Source organism: Esox lucius, chromosome 2 (assembly GCF_011004845.1).
Source record: "Esox lucius isolate fEsoLuc1 chromosome 2, fEsoLuc1.pri, whole genome shotgun sequence".
Lineage (NCBI taxonomy): Eukaryota > Metazoa > Chordata > Actinopteri > Esociformes > Esocidae > Esox > Esox lucius.
The window spans coordinates 35900286-35919880 of NC_047570.1; the positions used below are offsets into that span (position 1 = coordinate 35900286).

The 19595-nt window shown below is 44.5% G+C and overlaps 1 protein-coding gene across 5 annotated transcripts in view; it reads left to right on the forward strand.

Moving 5' to 3' along the window:
- vps13c (vacuolar protein sorting 13 homolog C) overlaps window positions 1–19595 on the forward strand; it is a 94709-nt gene that overhangs the window by 50901 nt on the left and 24213 nt on the right. For all 5 annotated transcript variants that reach the window (XM_020053640.3, XM_020053651.3, XM_020053645.3 and 2 more), the window contains 24 exons: window positions 771–977; window positions 1163–1260; window positions 1413–1560; window positions 1812–1920; window positions 2578–2735; window positions 3058–3217; window positions 3785–3864; window positions 5531–5590; window positions 6115–6274; window positions 8592–8711; window positions 9175–9278; window positions 9415–9582; window positions 9849–10153; window positions 10281–10428; window positions 11515–11671; window positions 11956–12080; window positions 12626–12798; window positions 12999–13282; window positions 14759–15003; window positions 15427–15519; window positions 17819–17986; window positions 18153–18350; window positions 18613–18702; window positions 19266–19421. In XM_020053640.3, the coding sequence (XP_019909199.3) occupies window positions 771–977; window positions 1163–1260; window positions 1413–1560; window positions 1812–1920; window positions 2578–2735; window positions 3058–3217; window positions 3785–3864; window positions 5531–5590; window positions 6115–6274; window positions 8592–8711; window positions 9175–9278; window positions 9415–9582; window positions 9849–10153; window positions 10281–10428; window positions 11515–11671; window positions 11956–12080; window positions 12626–12798; window positions 12999–13282; window positions 14759–15003; window positions 15427–15519; window positions 17819–17986; window positions 18153–18350; window positions 18613–18702; window positions 19266–19421 (3714 nt within the window). The remainder of the gene's footprint in view (window positions 1–770; window positions 978–1162; window positions 1261–1412; window positions 1561–1811; window positions 1921–2577; window positions 2736–3057; window positions 3218–3784; window positions 3865–5530; window positions 5591–6114; window positions 6275–8591; window positions 8712–9174; window positions 9279–9414; window positions 9583–9848; window positions 10154–10280; window positions 10429–11514; window positions 11672–11955; window positions 12081–12625; window positions 12799–12998; window positions 13283–14758; window positions 15004–15426; window positions 15520–17818; window positions 17987–18152; window positions 18351–18612; window positions 18703–19265; window positions 19422–19595) is intronic.

Sequence of the window (19595 nt, forward strand, 5' to 3'; positions counted from 1 at the left end):
TGAAAACACGCTAACCCACGCTTATTACCACCATTGATTTTCTGATTTAAAAAAAATGAAAACATGGTAACCCACGCTGATTACCACCATTGATTTTCTGATTTAAAAAAATGAAAACATGCTAACCCATGCTGATTACCACCATTGATTTTCTGATTTTAAAAATGCAAACATGCTAACCCCGCTGATTACCACCATTGATTTTCTGATTAAAAAAATTAAAACATGCTAACCCACGCTGATTACCACCATTGATTTTCTTTTCGCCCTAAATGATCAACTAAAGTCTGTAATGCCTATTTAAAGGAAACGGAATCATGGATTATTATTTCTCTAAGCCAATACACTTCTTCCATGGTGAGAAACCATACAATATCCTCTTGAAAAATAGTGAAATTGTCCTTTAAGTTTAGACATTTGCATCACCTTGTTGAATTTGTGTTATGCATAAAGGGGTGGTTTCCCAAACGCAGATTAAGCCTATTTCTGGACTAACAAGCATGATCAATGCTTTGTTAAAGAACTTTTTAACTCCAGATTTTGCTTAAACTGTAACTGCCACAGAAACCGTCTGGAAGACTAATCACATTTATGCATGGATCCCTGTCACTGTCACCACGGGATTGTGGAACTCTCACCCGTAAACACTGCCTCGGCCACTCTAACCGCTCTGATTTATTTCCTGGTCAATGCCTGAGTACAATCCAGTAACCAAGGCCCGAGATCCCGGTGTCGCCGAGTCTTCACCGTCTCACTTTCCCTTCCTCCAGACGTTCGTGGACAACTTCCAGACGGCCAAAGAGGCGGTGAGCGCGGCCACGGCCCAGGCGGCAGAGAGGGCAGCCTCCAGCGTCAGGGACTTTGCCCAGAAGAGCTTCCGTCTCTCCATGGACATCAGGCTGAAGGCCCCCCTCATCATCATCCCCCAGTCCTCCACCTCCCACAATGCACTTGTCGTGGACCTGGGGCTCATCACGGTGGGGAACACATGAGGACTTGGGTTTTTCTTCTCCGTTTTTATTGGTTGGGAACACCAAATGTGATGACACACATTTCCATAATTATGATATTTCTAGAAAACGAATCATGTCGAAATGACACACGTTACATAGTGATATACCACGTCCATATGTCCCCTTTTTCCCCCCTTCTGTTTCTCCAGGTTGGTAACAGTTTCAGTCTGGTGACTGCCCCAGGGTTCCCGCTTCCAGCTGTGTTAGAGGAGATGCATGTCAACCTGACACAGCTTAAACTGTCCAGGTATTGAAGAGTTAAATGTGTCTGTGTGTGTGTGTGTGTGTGTCTGTCTGTGACAACTGCTGTTTGTTGTGTGTGTGTGTGTTCAACAGTGTTGATTCTGATTCATTTTTCTTTCTGAAGTGTACAGATTTCATGTGTGAATGTCTCCATAGGACCACGCTGAAGCAAGGCTCCCCACTGACAGACATTGAGATCCTCCAGCCAATCAATTTAGAGCTGTGTGTTGAACGGAACCTGGCCTTTTCCTGGTACAACCAGATCCCTGGAGTGAAGGTCCAAGGAGTTCTCAAGTCCATGAATGTAAGGGAACTGACCAGAACCTTAACCTGAAGCCTTGCGAAGTCCAAGAAATGCTCAAGTGGATTTTTCCTCTTCCGTTATCACTGAAACCTTGTGGTGTGTGGATACAAAATGTCACTTTTCTGTGAGAGATCTGCCTGGAAAAACCCTTTGAATGTACTTTTACTATTATTAATAAAGGAGATATAAACCATTGACAACAATCAAAATGAGTTAATTGTTTTAAATGTCTGTATCTCCTCTTCCTCCAGATGTCTCTAGGTCAAGGGGACTTTGGTGTTCTGATGAAGATACTAGTGGAGAACATAGGAGAGGGAAGCAAAGAGCACAGCAGAGATGTCAGCAGACAGGTGGCCAGAGGTGGGTACAGCTTCAGCTATATTAGGAAACACTAAGCTTCTGAACCAATATATTTCTGGCTATTAAAGTAGACAAAAGTGTAATCTTTCTTCCAATATTCTTATTATGCCACAACGGAGGCATTTGCTGTTGGTTTCAGTAGATATTCAGATGTTTCTGAGCCCAATGCAAATTAGTGACACCATTACAGACAAGAAGATCACACCACCCATACCATTAATTATGTCAGAAGGGGGTCTGTAATCAGGCTATGTGGTAATATATCGCATGTATGTTGTAATACATCATGTGTGTGTTGTAATATATTGCATGTATTTTGTGCTAAATAAATATTATACATTCCACAACATTAGACAATAGCGTGAAGGTTTGGATGTCATTTCTAGTTATAGCAGATTTGGCAAGGCAGATGTAGTCACGAAGAAATAAAATGATGCATATTGTAGAGATAATAGTGTTGAACTGAGATAAAGCATATTGTAGAGGTAATTGTTTAGAATTGTGATTATGCTTATTCAACAGATAATAATGTAGAATGGAAATCCTGTGTATTGTACCGACACTAATGTCATATTGAAATAATGTATATTTCACAGCCGATCATTTAGAATTGAGATAATGCATACAGTTCAGACAGTAATGCATTGTATCGTCCAGACAAAGCAGAGCTGGCTGAGCAGAAGCAGCAGCTAGAGACGGTGGAGTTGGTGTCTGCTCCTCTGGAGGCTGTTCCGGGACAGTGTGCTGCCGTCACCAACGGAGGAGACCTGGAGGACACCACCGTCAACATGCTGCTTAACCTGGAGATCATGGAGGTAGGTGTCTAACCACCGAGGCTGCATACGGATAGGGGGGCACCAGCCTGCCTGCCTAATACACGTTCAGTTTTATTAGCCCTGGCCGCAAATCTGGCCTCTGTGATATTTTAAATTACAACATTTCCCTAAAGGCCGGCGGGGACGATTTTTCATTTTCTGCTTGTCTGAAAATGTCTAGCTGCGGGCCTGCGTAATATACATGCTTTCATGCTATCTAAACACTTTTGTCCAAAGTGTTTAGAAAGCGTGCTGGACAGAATGGGTTCTCAATGAGTTCACTGGTGAGGTATAAATAAAGATGTCTGGGACTCTCCATCAGGTGGTTCTGACGCTGAAAAAGTCCATGTCCGATCAGAAGGAGAGTCCATTTCTGGTCCTCCATGTTGCCCAGCTGGGTATCGACACCAAGGTCAGGAAGTATGACATGGTGACCACCACATATATCAACAAGATCTCCATGAAGTGCCTGGAATTCAACGGTCAGTGGATTTAGTGTGATGTGATGCAATGCTGGTATGGTTAAAATGGGCAGTAAACACATTGGTAGGAGATGGTGGTCACCATCACCAAGATTTCAATTAAATGCTTGGAATTCAACGGTATGTTTAGAGTGAAACACAACACATCTCAGAGGCAAAGGGGAGATGTGTACATTCAGGCCTCTAGCTTCTACAAGGGAAATAGCAGGAGCAAATTGTTGATGACTCTAACAGCTGTCATAGCTAAAAGAAAAGTCTCTGCCCACTTTCCTTATTCCAGATAACATTGTATACACTACCAGTATGTTTGCTTTTCTTGAAAATTATACTTATGTTTAATTTTTGCTCAGACAAAATCATTTGAAAGTCTACATTAAGGTGACAAATGTAAACATGGGTACATTTATTTTTATAGCTTAAAATACCAAATACCAAGATTTACTTCCATAAAGTGACAGAAGATGCCAAGATTGTATCAATAACATGAATGCTGTTGATTGTTGAATACCAACATGGCTTCCATAAATTGACAGAATGCTGTTGATTGTTGTCCTACTCTTTTTTTAGATTCCAATGGTGAAGCCCTGTGTCTTATCAACTCCTCTGTGGAATATGGGGCTGATCTTCTCAAAGTCCAATACTTCAAGGTAATACAATTTTACTCTGTTATACCAAAATGTTCTCTGTGCATTTATTGGCTTGGTTAACAGTCAGGTAATGCATTCTGAAACATCGCGTTGCAATGCTAACATGCTGCTAAACAACAGCCGTCATAGAGAGAGTTCAGGGAGAGTTTCTCCCCTGACATGTTGATGCCGGTTACTTCCTGTTTTACTGAGCGATGTGACACGACAAAACACAGACTGACCGGGCGTATATCAGGGGGGACATCCAACACGTCCTGATATCCAGCCTATTGGGAGTTTTGAGACCTGGTCTCTACAAATCACATATCACAAAATGAGGAGACGGGAGTTTGACATGTCAGATTATTAAAATTTAATGGGGTTTAATTGAATGCAGATTTGATACAGGCTCTGTTAAACATGAGATTTGCCAGCTGTAGTTTCAGTGTCTCTAAACCTCACTTAAAGCAGTTTGGAAGCCAAATTTAAGGTCATGAACTGATTGTAACTTACGAAAACCCTTTTATTATGGAATGTATTAAAACCAATGTGCAAAGAGGAATGGGCCTCATTCACCAATAACTTTCCACGTTTTCTATTAAATGTGTGCTCTTGAGTGTACATAGATTATGTTCTTATATAAGAACAAATCCCAAATACGAAAGCATTGGTGAATGTCAGAATCTTCATGGGAACTAAAGGAATTTCTTCTTAAGAATGGTTGGTGAATGATGCCCAGTGCTTCTACAGAATGACTCTGCAGTATTGACCATTATCATCTCTGAATTGTGTGTTGGCTGTTCAGAAATCCCCAGCCCTGTGTCCTCATTCTAGTGACATTCATTGAATACCAAGCAGCAGGGATTCATGTCAGGCCAAACCCAGAGATACCAGACTGGGTATTAAGCTCTTCTGCTGTACCTCAGTATTGTTAGAGAGATACCAGTTTAGGACAACATTACATGATCACTAGGGATGGGAAAAGTCCACTTCATAAAAACATCTCACGGAGAGTGCCGCGCCAAATCAATTACCGATTTAGACGGTCACTCAACAGAGATGAACAGGGAGCTCGTCCCATAAAATGATTTAGGCTTTTTTATGAGATGTGCTACTTGTTCCTCTCTTTCTAGTAACTATATAAAGCATTACCACTGTCTGACTGACTATGTCATTATCACACAACACACAGGGTCATTCTACAGGCCTGAGCTCTGCCGAAGCGGTGTCCTACTCCCAAAGTCAATTCCGTGGTCCAAATTAGGGCAATAAACATGGTGCCTTTTTCAAACAGACCTGACCGGTCAGTCCCAACAGACCAGTGGGTGCCTGGCAACCAGTATGACAACAATGAGACCTAATCAGTTGTATTTTCATTACTGATTTATACTCTCAACCAAATGTTTTTAAAAGCAGTGGTTTTCTAGTTAGCCTCCGTTGTTCAGCGAAACATGGAGAGGAGAGGCATGTAAATTAATAATATATGAATTGTTGGATCGTTTTGCTTTATTGACAGGGCCAGGAGAGGAGGGTGGAAGGTAGAGGTTTTTGCTGATGACAGTGGGCTGGTCACAGTCCCATCGCTGTACAATCTATTTTTATTCCACAGATCTTCATTTATAATGCAGGCTGGACAGAATTAAACGACTGAATCAACATATTGATTTGGTAATTTCACTCTTCTCAGGCTGACAGAAATGGGCCAAAGTTTTCCTCTGTTTACCAGAACACTGAGCAGATGATCAATGTAAGTAGCCAATGATGTCTAAAACCGTTAATTTCTGTTTTGTCCCACACATCCAAGCAGACAAAATTGGCATGCATTACGTAATTCTACCATTCCAAACAAATCAGTCTTAACTAGTTTGGTCCACTGTGACCGATGTGTGTCTGTTAGCCCTCAATACTGCATTTATCAGTTCAGCAGCCATGCTAATGTATCCTAATGGATGCTGAGTGGGCATCTGAGAAGCCTGCTGACTTCTGCCTGTTCCCGCATGCTCTGAGACCTCAAAGGTCCATGTGACTTAATTAAGTGGCTGGTGATGAGAGACAGAGGAACGGATGTGCACGTCCCTCACATTCTCTCTCTTCTTCCCCTCTTCTTCCTCTCTTTCTGTATTACACTCTCCCTCTTTTCTTTCTCTCCTCATCTATTTCCCTCTTTTCCTCCTCGCTCGTTTTCTGTATTTCTCTCTGTATCAATACACCACCTCCTTTCCTCCCTGTCTCAAACCCTCTCCCTTTCGCCTCCCCCTCTTCCCCTTCCAGGTAACTTTCACCTCCCTGGATCTCCTGCTCCACACAGAGGCTCTCCTCTCCACCATGGACTTCCTGACTTCAGCCCTCTCCTCAGGGAGCCCCCCCCCCTCCCCGGAGGAGCCCAGACACAAGTCAGAGGAGAGCAGCAGAGCCGTCTCCACCAAGTCAAGTAAATAGAGAATATGCCTGCTTTAGACGTGGACTGAATGAGCCCCAGACTCTGTACACGCACACGCACACACAGACACACACACCCGCAAATTGTAACAGCCAGTGGTGGTCTTAGAAGGAACTTAGAAGAAGACTGTCTCCATGAAGTCGTTACATGCACACCTGAAAGACTCTACGCACACATTTTAACATAGACATGTGCACTCATATGCGCTCAACACTCATGCGGTCAACACTCATGCGGTCAACACTCATTCGCTCAACACTCATGCGCTCAACACTCATGCGCTCAACACTCATGCGCTCAACACTCATTCGCTCAACACTCATGCGCTCAACACTCATTCGCTCAACACTCAAGCGCTCGGCACTATAGAACTCGGCACTGAATCACTCAAGCGCTCGGCACTCAAGCATTCAACACTCAGGTGTTCAACGCTCAAGCACTCGGCACTCAATCGCTCAACACTCAAGCGCTCAACACTCAAGCGCTCAACACTCAAGCGCTCAACACTCAAACGCTCAACACTCAAACGCTCTGCACTATAGAACTCGGCACTCAAGCATTCAACACTCAGGCGCTTAACACTCAGGCGCTCAACACTCAGGCCCTCCACATTCTAGCACTTTAGCACTCGGCACTGAAGCACTTTAGCACTCGGCACTGAAGCACTCGATGCGTTTTCCTCCCGGTATATGCGGACGTATCAGGCGAGAAACCCCTGGTTGAGCGAGCGCTGCTATAAGAATTGGAAAGGCCTGGCGAGACGTGAGTCAGAAGGACGCCTCGCAGACTTCAACTCTCCCGCGTCTGCCGTGGAGCCAACGCAAGGCCGTAACCGCGATTTGGGAATGGAAAGGGAGAAAAGTGGGGCACACAAAAATACATGCACAATGAAGAGCAGTTGAGATGAGAGCCCGTTTAGCCAGGTCACATGAACGCCTCGCCAAGCCAACGCTAACACACACATACTCTGAAAACCCGGAGGATCACCGAGCGGTCAACAGACTATGGAGGGATTCTTTTTGGGTAATTATTAACAGGGTTATTTTTCGGGAACACTCATCTACAGCCATTCACACCTCAGAGGAGGGTTCAGTACTCAGTTTGACAACAGCCTGGATCAGTGGACCTCAGTAGATGATTCATAACACAGCTTTGTGGTTCGTGTATCACCACGGTCAGGGCGACTACACAGAGCCAGAGTTGTTTTTGGTTATTGACTTCGATAATTGCTGTCGGTCTGTTGGCGACGCCAGGGTTTCTGGTTCATTTACACCGTGGCCAGTAGGAAAAAATACGATCAAAATTGATTGTGCTCACCACTCAACGTGTAGCTCTAGATAAGACTGTTTGCTTGATGATGTGGAAGTTAAATGGATACGGTGACTCCCGATTTAGAGTTGCTTTGAAGCTGGGTTGTTACGCTGGTGGACCACTTCAAATGTAGTTTTGATCTCTATGGAAACCCTGTCTGTTTGACCACTTCGCCCATGTGTTTATAGATTTCACGTTAAGTAGCTCTCTAAGTAGCATTTTGAGGTTAGCCTCGCGCTGACCTTGTCATGACTTGGAGTTCAGCATGTGGGAGGATGAATGTTTAGGACCAGCTTTGTCTGGTCTTTAAAATGTCCATACAGCAGGTCAATCCTGAAGCTGTCACAGATGTTAGTTAGTTAGTTTGTAGTCTTTATTATCCCAGAAGGGCAATTTGTTGCACAACCAGCAGAACATTCAACCATCAACACAACTGACACAATTAACTCCCCAAACACCACACAACAATTCACACACAAAAAAACATAGAATTACTTCATGTAATTCAGAAGGCCAATAGCAGCAGGGACAAAATCATTCTTAAATCTGCTGGTCCTGCATCTTGGTAATTAATATTGGTGACCAGATGGAAGCGCCCGGTACTCACTGATCAGGGTTGACAAGGGTCAGCAAGGACCAACTGGGCCTTTTTTGATACTTTTACCGTTAAACAAGTTCAGCATCTTGGCCATAAATAACACCAGGAAGAATTGGGGGAAATTTCTTCCTAAAATCAATGATAATTTCCTTAGTTTTTGACACATTTACGTCCCAAGAAGGAGCGTTTGCACCAGACACTAAAACGATCAGTGATTTTGATAGATGTAGAATGGATGTGTTGACGACGTTTCGACTGGAGTGCTGTTCCCTGGAAATGTCTGTTTACAACGATGGAAATGGCCTGGCTAGTAGATTGGGACGTCCCTCAACAACTTTCAGTGTCACTCTTTGATGGTCATCCAACGATGATGTCACTTGCTGTTTGTGTCCTTCTCAGCGGCGCTGGGTTCTCCGTCAGACAGCGACGTCATCGACCTGAAGGTGACCATGCAGCTGGGAGCGTTCAGTGTCTTGGTCTGTGACCAGAGCTGTAACATGGCTGATATCAAGATACAAGGTACCACTACAGTGTCAGCGCTTATTCAGTGACATTTATTACATGGGTGGGGATTATTAAGTAGCATTCGTAGAGCCTTCATAAACATGACACAAAGAGTCATCATTGTGTACATACCTACAGGAACTGAGAATGTCAGTGCAAGAACAGAACTGTGTGGCAAGAACAGTCCATCTAGAACTACACAGAGGGATATTATAATAGAACTACACAGAGGGATATTATAATAGAACTACACAGAGGGATATTATAATAGAACTACACAGAGGGATATTATAGTAGAACTACACAGAGGGGGATATTATGGGGTTGCAGTGCATAAATGCACATTAGAGAGTGGTGCAAAAGCCAAAGGCACTTTGAGATGTGGAGAAAAGTGGTCTTTATGTCTTAGAGGCTGTTTTTATGACATGTTCTTTCTAAAGATTTGATTGTCAGTTCAACATGGTGTTATGTTGTGCAGGACTCAATGGGTCCCTTCTCATGCAAGGGCCCCAAACCCACTTTGCTGCCAGCCTTCGGGATTTCATCATAACCAACGTTGATCCAAAAAGTATCCACAAAAAGGCGAGTCACCAAGTTCAAACACAAGAATGAGTTTCTATCACAACGATGCAGATAACATTACCAGGCATGCTGAATTCCTCTCATCGCTGAAGTTTAAAGAATTCCCTTGTCTGAACTCTGAACTTCGACCTTGCAGGCCATCTCGATCGTAGGAGACGAGGTGTTCAGTTTCAGTATGAGTCTGACCCCCAAGGCCACAGAGGGAGCCGGCTATGCAGACACCGCGAAGACCGACGGAAAGGTCCGGCTCAGTGTGGGCTGCATCCAGGTCGTCTACCTCCACAAGTTCCTCATGTCCCTGCTGGTGAGCCTTTTACAATGGGGACATTTACATTTCAGTAACCTGGCAGGTGCACTCCTATGCTTTGCTGCTGTTGGCTTCCTCCCCTACTGCACCACCCTCTTGACTGAAATCTGCATTGATGCAGAGTGTGACAGCAAATTCACGAAAACAGCAAATTCACGAAAACAGCAAATTCACGGTCACATTTTGGCTTAGTCTGTGTATGTGAAAATGGACCCCCCCCAAAAAAGAAATAACCCTGTCTCTCCACATATCTGTGCCATTAGAATTTCAGCAACAACTTCCAGACGGCCAAAGAGGCGGTGAGCGCGGCCACAGTCCAGGCGGCAGAGAGGGCAGCCTCCAGCGTCAGGGACTTTGCCCAGAAGAGCTTCCGTGTCTCCATGGACATCAGGCTGAAGGCCCCCCTCATCATCATCCCCCAGTCCTCCACCTCCCACAATGCACTGGAAGTGGACCTGGGGCTCATCACCGTGGGCAACAGCTTTTCTCTGCTTCCTGTGGATGGTTGTCCACTTCCTGCTGTCATTGATCACATGGACGTGCAGCTCACCCAGCTCAAGCTCTCCAGGTCAGGATGTCTCCTGCTTTAAGTCCGGAGCTCCTCTGATTAGCGTTAGGTGATAGGGTTGTTATTGGTGGAAACTCCCTGCTACTGCAGTGCCCACACTGACGTGATTCCGTGTTTTTCCCAAAAGGCTCTACATGGATCCGAATTCATCTCAGCCCAGAGCCGAGCTGCTGAAGCCAGTCAATCTGGTTCTGATGGTGAAGAGGAACCTGGCTGCTGCATGGTACCAGAAAATGGCTGCCATAGAGATAGACGGAGACCTCAAACCCATGAAGGTGTGAGCTGACTGTATTATGGAAGAGGAGGGTGGCAAGTAGCCTTGTGTTTAGAACTTCTGACCAGTAACCAGTGAAGTTTAAGGAAGTCAGAGTTCTCTGGGTAGTGAAAGTGTGCAGTTACATTCAGATTCTGAGGTAAGAGGGAGGATACAATTCTAATTAAGTTGGTACCAGTAAAGCCAGGTTGCAGCCTGGTATGAAATGTAAGGTACATGCTACCCTACTTTACAGTAAGTTTGTAAAGATTGTCAGTGAATTAGTGACATTAGGTGCTACTACATACCCTCTGTATTTGGATGTTAACTTGATATTAGCACCAATAGCGTTAGAGATGTCAGCGTTAGCTAAAGTTACTTGATCTTCATTTTGTTTTTAGTTTTGGCTGAGTAGCATAAGCATTAGGAAAAGCAACATTAGCTTAAGCAAGATGTTCATTCAGTAGGTTTCTTCTCAAGATATTAGGTGTCCCCAAATGTCGCAGTGCACTCTGCCTCATTACACAGCTGCGTCATTGCAGCCAGGAGTTTGAAACCTGTTTGTTGCATATCGGTGCCCAAATAGGCTAGTTGAAATTGTCGCAGCACCTGCCTTGGTGGATGGGTCGATGTTGGACAGGATTGCTTTGTCTTGCTGGTCTTTATAGGCCTCTTGTGATAGGCTGGAGCTTTCCTCCAGCAAGTACATGCTGGAAAATACCTCCTGGTTAAGCGAGCAGTGTGAGAAGAAGCAGAGCAACTTGGAAGGATGTGCATCAGAGGACACATCTCAACTCTGCCGAACCTACGGAACGTTGTTGCGATGAGGCAAGGCCATAATCATGAATTGAACATCCCAAAGTTGAAGGGTGACACATTTGGTAAAAATAAATGTGTAGAAGACTCAATAAGTTACTCGTTATAAGCAACGTTAGCATTAGCTCCGTCCTTTACTTCTCTTTTAGTTAAACCGGCTAGCTAGTAATTAGCGACACAAAAAGTATTTGCATGTTTAGTATTAGCAAACATTAGTATTAGCAAAAATTAGAGTTAGCAAACATTTGGATTGTCTCCAGGCTTCATCTCCATTGTCCTCCGCGCTTCCCAGGTCGCCCTGAGTCAGGATGACTTGACGGTGCTGTTGAGGATCCTGACGGAGAACATTGGCGAAGCCAGCAGCCTGCTGCCAGACAAAAACACCAGCTCTGACACAGCAGCCCTGAGGCAGGGCGCTACAGTGACACTCAAAACAGACTACCTGAAAGGTCAGAGATTGCGAGTGTATATTTGTGTGTAGAGCAGTGTTTCTCAACCCTGCTCCTGGGCGCCCCCTTGCCCTGCATGTTTTAGATCTCTCCCTGCTCTGTCACATGCAGGGCAGGGGGGGTGTCCAGGAGCAGGGTTGAGAAACACTGGTGTAGAGGAAGGGGTGAGTGCGTGCGTGCGTGTGTTTGTGACTCACTCTATTTTCTGAGGACCCTTGGGAGTCCTGACCTCGTGGGTCCTATGATACCTTCTGAACAGTTGCGTTATCTCCCCGTCATACCAGATGGCACTGGGAAGGTGGCTGAGATTCCAGGTGAAAATCTGTATGAGGAGCCTTTGGAAACCATGAAGTTCAACTTCAACATTGAGTCCCTGGGGTTGGTGCTGTACAGCAATGACCCTGAGCAGGTGTGTAGGTTTTTTATGCAGTAACACCACTTAAAGCGTTCCTATAGTTACCGTATATGAATGAGCCACGTCACTATCTACAATCTTATTTTACATCCTATGGAAGTAGATGCGGTAATTTACTGTCGACTCAGATCGTGTTTTCTCTCGTTATTAATGTAGTGATAAGTGTATTGGTTTTCATATCAACTTAGTGGTTTTCTGATTAAAATGTTGTTGTCTCATTAGAAGTTCCATCCTCATTGGTCCATCGTTTCTGCAAATGCGGAATGATTTTGACACCATTCTGAATATGTAATTTTTTTTTAGAATGGTTTCCTATTTAATATCTCTCAATAGAAGCTTCATTAATTCATTCTGTTATAGACTTAGATCTTTAATGTGGTTATTTTTTAATAAAGTGGTATTTTGGAATATGCTGTGGTATCTCTTCATTATTTTAGAATTATTTGGCAGTCGTAACCATTTCACAAACCTCGAAATGTTCTCTCACTTGGATTAAATGAATGTGTCTTCCCTGCATGTGACTCTGTTTCCCGGTCCAGATGCCAGCACCAGTTTCTCAGCACCAGGAGAGGCTGTGTCTGGGGGAGTTTACCCTGCACCAGATGAAGGCTTCAGGGAAGATGTTCAACAGTGGGGCGATGGAGGTCACCACCATCCTGACGACTTGCACCCTGGACGACATGAGGACCGGCACACCTAGAGTCACGTCGCGGTGAGATGCAAGCCGCTACTGCCTTATCCAAGTCTCTTTTGCACCAGGGAACTGTTAAATATCTCTTCATAGTAAACAAAACAAACACATTGGTTGACCTTGATCAAACAGTATTTTTGCTTTGTTTTTTGTAATGAGCGGTGATTAATGGACAGGTGTTTGGCTGAGATACATCCCGTCCTCCGTTCTCTCGCCCTCAGGATGGTTGGAAAGCGTGACGAGGAGAGCAAGGAGGCCATGATCGACGTGTCATTCAAGCAGAGTGCCAGCGAGCGCCAGGTGGTGGCGGTGCTACAGAAGCTTTATCTCTGTGCCAGTGTGGAGTTCCTCGAGGCCGTGGCGGACTTCTTCATCCAGGCGCTGCCACAGAGCCCTGGCCAGGCCGTGCCCACTAACACCATGCCAGACCTGGCGAAGACCAGCCAGCTGCCCCTGAAGCAGCTGGCAGAGCCCAGGGATAGAGCAAACCCTAACCTCGTGACAGGTGAGTAGTGCTCACCTTGAAGGACAATTGCCATGGTCAAAGGGAGTGTCCCTGATGTTGGAGTGGCTCGCGATGGCTACTTTGTCCTCTTCTTTTTTTGCCGGACTGCGTAAGCGGAGCCGGCCAAGAAGAGCGAAGGTCTCTTACTAAGTGGGTCACTGACTGACTATCTGACTACGTGTTAAATAGCATAGTGGCTAGACTGCCATACAATGGACCTGTGTTCTGGTCAAAACAAATGATGCATTAGGATTTGTTCATGATAGACAAAAACTTCACTGGCTACAACCTTCACTAGTTATGTTATAGTAAGCCTAAAATAAAACTGTTTACGATTATATTGCGACTATTTCTGGTGGATTTTCGAAGCATGCATACTACACAGTAGATCACAACTACTTGCGCAGTAAAAGAGGATCGGTTTCCATGATTCTCTAATCTTTTCACTTGACGAAAAAGTCAGTTATCGTCACCTATATTGATAGTTATTGTATCAATGTCATTAATCACATCCTGTCACGTGGGAGACCCCGGGCAACAACATTCATCCTTCTTGTTTATAGAAATACACTCACCTAAAGGATTATTAGGAACACCTGTTCAATTTCTCATTAATGCAATTATCTAATCAACCAATCATTGATCATCTCCACTACAAATAGGAAAAATAGGCTACAATTTGCACGAGCTCAACAAAATTGGACAGTTGAAGACTGGAAGAATGTTGCCTGGTCTGATGAGTCTCGATTTCTGTTGAGACATTCAGATGGTAGAGTCAGAATTTGGCGTAAACAGAATGAGAACATGGATCCATCATGCCTTGTTACCACTGTGCAGGCTGGTGGTGGTGGTGTAATGGTGTGGGGGATGTTTTCTTGGCACACCTTAGGCCCCTTAGTGCCAATTGGGCATTGTTTAAATGCCACGGCCTACCTGAGCATTGTTTCTGACCATGTCCATCCCTTTATGACCACCATGTACCCATCCTCTGATGGCTACTTCCAGCAGGATAATGCACCATGTCACAAAGATCGAATGATTTCAAATTGGTTTCTTGAACATGACAATGAGTTCACTGTACTGAAATGGCCCCCACAGTCACCAGATCTCAACCCAATAGAGCATCTTTGGGATGTGGTGGAACGGGAGCTTCGTGCCCTGGATGTGCATCCCACAAATCTCCATCAACTGCAAGATGCTATCCTATTAATATGGGCCAACATTTCTAAACAATGCTTTCAGCACCTTGTTGAATCAATGCCACATAGAATTAAGGCAGTTGTGAAGGCAAAAGGGGGTCAAACACAGTATTAGTATGGTGTTCCGAATAATCCTTTAGGTGAGTGTATATGTTCTTGTCTGTGATGAGTACTTGTGGAAATCGTTCCCCTCTGTGTCTCGGCACAAACCTCCAAAGACACGGCTTTGTGAGGTGGTGTTTCAGGTGAATGTCCTCTGTGTCCTGCTCCCGATTAGCCTCCGGCCCCAGAACCAAGCTGCGTGCGGTGATCGTGGACCCAGAGGTGGTGTTCGTGGCCAGTCTGATGAAGGCGGACGCCCCTGCCCTGGTGGCCTCCTTCCAGTGTGACTTCAGTCTGACCCTGGATCCAGAGGTCGGCCCGGGGGCCCCTGGGGGCCAGAGCATGAGGGCCAACCTCAGAGAGCTCAAAGTTCTGGCCTGTCCCTTCATCAGGACCAAGGGGAGCCAGGCAGTCACCACGGTGAGAAGGCGGAATTATTGCCTGGTCATTAGAGCTTTGAGCTAGGCCTTGCTCTGCTAAATAGCTAAAATGTAAGATATATTTAAACTGTAATTTGATTGAAGCATTGAATGCCTTTTCAGGTCAGTGTGGACCTTCACCTCTGTATGTAATGGTGTCAGCACAAGACAACTATTTCATATTAAGTTTTTATGTATATTTTACCGGCAAAATTCAGATATTGTGAATTTAATTAACCTTTTCAGATTTTGCCTTCAAGCAGATGCTCTTATCCAGTCTGACAGCATACATTTTTATATATTTCTTTATACTGGCCGCTCATTGGAATCAAACCTGCAACCCTGCCGTTGCAAGTGCCATTTTTACCAAGTAAGCTACCGTGGACATTTTTCACTCCCTAATGCTTTTCTAATTGTTCTTCAGGTACTACGGCCATGCTCTGTTGTCCTGGAAACCAAAACTCAGTCCAACCAACCGATGAGCGGCTCTGTGACTGTAGAGGAAGTCATTATCAAAGTAGGTTTAATCTCCCCTAACAACCTAGCAGTGAGTCAGTGTGATTAGTTATGGCAGTACGTTGGTGTGATTAGTTATGGCAGTGAGTCACTGTGATTAGTTATGGCAGTGAGTCACTGTGATTAGTTATGGCAGTGAGTCAATGTGATTAGTTTAGTTATGGCAGTGAGTCAGTGTGATTAGTTTAGTTATGGCAGTGAGTCAGTGTGATAAGTTATGGCAGTGAGTCAATGTGATTAGTTTAGTTATGGCAGTGAGTCAGTGTAATTAGTTTAGTTATGGCAGTGACTCAGTGTGATTAGTTTAGTCATGGCAGTGAGTCAGTGTGATTAGTTATGGCAGTGAGTCAGTGTGATTAGTTTAGTTATGGCAGTGAGTCTGTGTGATTAGTTATGGCAGTGAGTCAATGTGATTAGTTTAGTTATGGCAGTGAGTCAGTGTAATTAGTTTAGTTATGGCAGTGAATCAGTGTGATTAGTTTAGTTATGGCAGTGAGTCAATGTGATTAGTTTAGTTATGGCAGTGAGTCAATGTGATTAGTTTAGTTATGGCAGTGAGTCGGTGTGATTAGTTTAGTTATGGCAGTGAGTCGGTGTGATTAGTTTAGTTATGGCTAGGTGTCAGTGTGATACATTTCTGAGCCTGTTTAGAGGCAACCTATTACATAGCCACGAACTGATTCTCACTGAGATCAGGATTATCGTCAACAACTGCTGACTTAAACCTTTATTAAGATGTCCTCAATGTCACCCTCGACAAAAACAACCATACACACGCAAACACACATCACACTCAACACAAACACATGCACGCATGACACACAACCCAAACACACCAACACATCGTTATTTGAACCAAAATATGAATTGCGCGCCTCAGCTGTGTGTGTGATCATCATGCGCGAAGGTGGAGGTGCATAACCAGTTCAGTGACAGAGGAAGCGCTAGTTAAAATGTCTCCGGGTTTGGTTGCTTGGATGGCTGGTAAAAACAGAGTATATCTTCGATAATATTAGCCGAGTCATACAAAATGTTATTTAGTTATCTACTGGACGCATAATTCCCAGAACAATGATAGGCAATAGGCCTACCTGGGGTTATATATTTTTCAAGTTTCAAGGTTTATTTGTCAAATACAAAGAACAACACAGCCAGGACGAGTTGCACCGAATAACCTTTACAGGAATTGTTTAATACATTAGGCAACTATTTGTTAGATAGCTGTAACATGGCGCTGCCTTCATGGACATTTGAGGAGAAAATGTGTGTTGGGAAGCACCCTGCCAAAGGATGATTATTTGCATTTGACGCGGCCACATCAACTCCATCCATACAGGTAGGCCATGTGATTCTGCTTGCTTTGCCTCCCTGAAAATTGTGTTCATTGGTTATCATTGGCTGCTGACTTCATTTACTTTAAGATAAGAGTGCAGGTTTATAATCACAATTTATTTCTTTCATTTGCGTTTTGAAAATCCATCACTGGTGGCCATAATAATCCCAGGTTACGTTCGCATGGGTAAATCATATTTATATGCGGGTGTTCACGATTGCGAATGTGCATTCGCGTATCTGGGGTTACTGCAACACTTTGACAATGTTGGTTGTTGAGGAAATCATCAGACCACTGCAGATTTTGTTTATGTGCGAAAAGCTACGGATATCTTGATGTTTATATACAACAATGTCAATGCCCTTTTGTAGTAATTGCCATTCATTTTTCAACAATGTTTTGAAGCAATTAAAAACACGAATAAAACACAAATAACAGAACAGTCTTAAGCATCATTCGATTTTGGGTTACGTTCAGATTAAAAGTCAGATTCTTGAAGATTGAGGTTTATTGGATTAATTGGAACGACTGAATTTCTGACAGACCTTTAGCATGTAATGTAGAGATGTAGCCCAATCAAATTGAAGTAAAAAGCATTGGTTTGGAAACCCATTTCCAAAGTTACTGTAGCCTACACAACCCATAAGGTTCATTCATTCATCCTTTGATTGATTTGAAGATTGATTGATCCCGCAAAAGGTGTTCAGTTGATTATAGGCTATTCCTATTTGTTTTCCAAAGCCTCTTAATATGAAAGTAATCTAAAAGTAATTACGTTACTGCGAAAGATTACGTTACTCAGTTTGAGTAATCAAAAATGTGTGTTACTGATTACAAATGTGGACAGGTAACTGTAACGGATTACATTTAAAAGGTAACCGACCCAATCCTGCGGACACACAAACCATACAGCGTTGGTACCCCCCCGTTGGTGTTGATGTCAGTCTGTCTACTGTCACCCCCTCAGATCTCCCCGGTTATCCTGAACACCGTCATGACCATAACAGCCGCCATGACGGCTAAATCCAAAGACAGTGGCGGGGAGAAGGAGGGGACAGACATCAGTCGTCTGTGGTCCGTCCTGAACATCTACACCTGTAATTACTGGTTCCTGGGCGTGGATTCCGCTAGCGAGGTACTGCTGATCGATAAGTTCATGGATGGCATATTTCTTCCCATGTTGCCACATTTTAATGCGACCCATCAACCAAACGAAGCTGCCTCCTCATTTTATGTGACACAATGGAAATCCATGTGGCTGTTCTGTAGCTGTAGCTCCTCATCCCTGGCCATTTCTCCAGGTGACGGAGAGTTTCACTGACCAGGACGGACGCAATGTTGGGGAGAGTTTCAACGTGGACGTGAAGGTGGTTCAGCTCACCCTGGAGTCCGGTCTGGGTCACAGGACGGTCCCTCTGCTCCTGGCGGAGAGCTCCCTCTCCGGGACGGCCAAGAACTGGTCCTCCCTTCTGTGCCTGTCCGCTGACATGACCCTGGAGGTAACAGCCGGCGAGCGTTACCTTTCCTTTCAGCGTGGCTTTGTTTGATTGACAGGTGTAGGCTAGTGAAAGAAACGGGTGCCCCTAGAATGGACATCTGATCATTTTATCAACCTTGTTTGGGTGTCCTTTTGCATCCCTAGTCAGACCTGCTTCAGTTTTATTCAGAATTAATTGACATAGTTCAGGTGGAACGCTCAGTGAAAATGCATGAACATTTTAATGTGTCCGTTCAAGTGACAGTGTGTTTGCCTGTTAACAGGTGAACTACTTCAACGAGACACATGCGGTCTGGGAGCCGCTGGTGGAGAGGGTGGAGGACGGCACGCGCAGATGGAACCTCAAACTACAGGTTTCTCTTCCCCCACTCAGCCGTACCTCCTTAACATTCATCAGGGACTGCACCCATCTAGCACCTGTAGTCCTTTGCGACTATACATGGAGATTTTGTTTTTTTACAACAATTTGTTTGTAAATGCAAGTAGGAGGAGAGGGGAATAATGAGCGTTGATGGTATTGTCCTAGGGGCGATTAGGTGGTGGTATCCTAGGGATGATAAGGTGGTGTTGTCCTAGGGATGATTAGGTGGTGGTATCCTAGGGATGATTAGGTGGTGGTATCCTAGGGATGATTAGGTGGTGGTATCCTAGGGATGATTAGGTGGTGGTATCCTAGGGATGATAAGGTGGTGGTATCCTAGGGATGATAAGGTGGTGGTATCCTAGGGATGATTATGTGGTGGTATCCTAGGGATGATTATGTGGTGGTATCCTAGGGATGATAAGGTGCCATGGGATCTTTAGTGACCACAGAGAGTCCGGAAATTTTGTTGACAGGTGGTCAGAAACAGGGTTTGCGTATCATGTATTAGTAGTGTGATTTTAATGGATGTTGAACTGGGATGTTCTCCTGTAGATGAAGACCCACCCTGTGCAGGATAAAAGCCCGGTACCTGGCGACGACTTCACAGTGGTCCCCGAGGCACGCACCGCCATCAACATCTGCTCCAAAGACACTATGAATATTACCATCTCCAAGTGCTGTCTCAATGTATTCAACAACCTAGCCAAGGTACACACACACACACTGGAACAGTAAACAGTAGACACATTATTTATGTCAATATCGACAGACTGGATTTGTTCAGGTAAACGGTAGCCCGTTCAGTCTGCCTGTGATTGCTTCGGTCTGATAAATCCAACAGGAGTTCCTTGTTTACTCAGAGCAATGTGCTAGTCTTTCGGT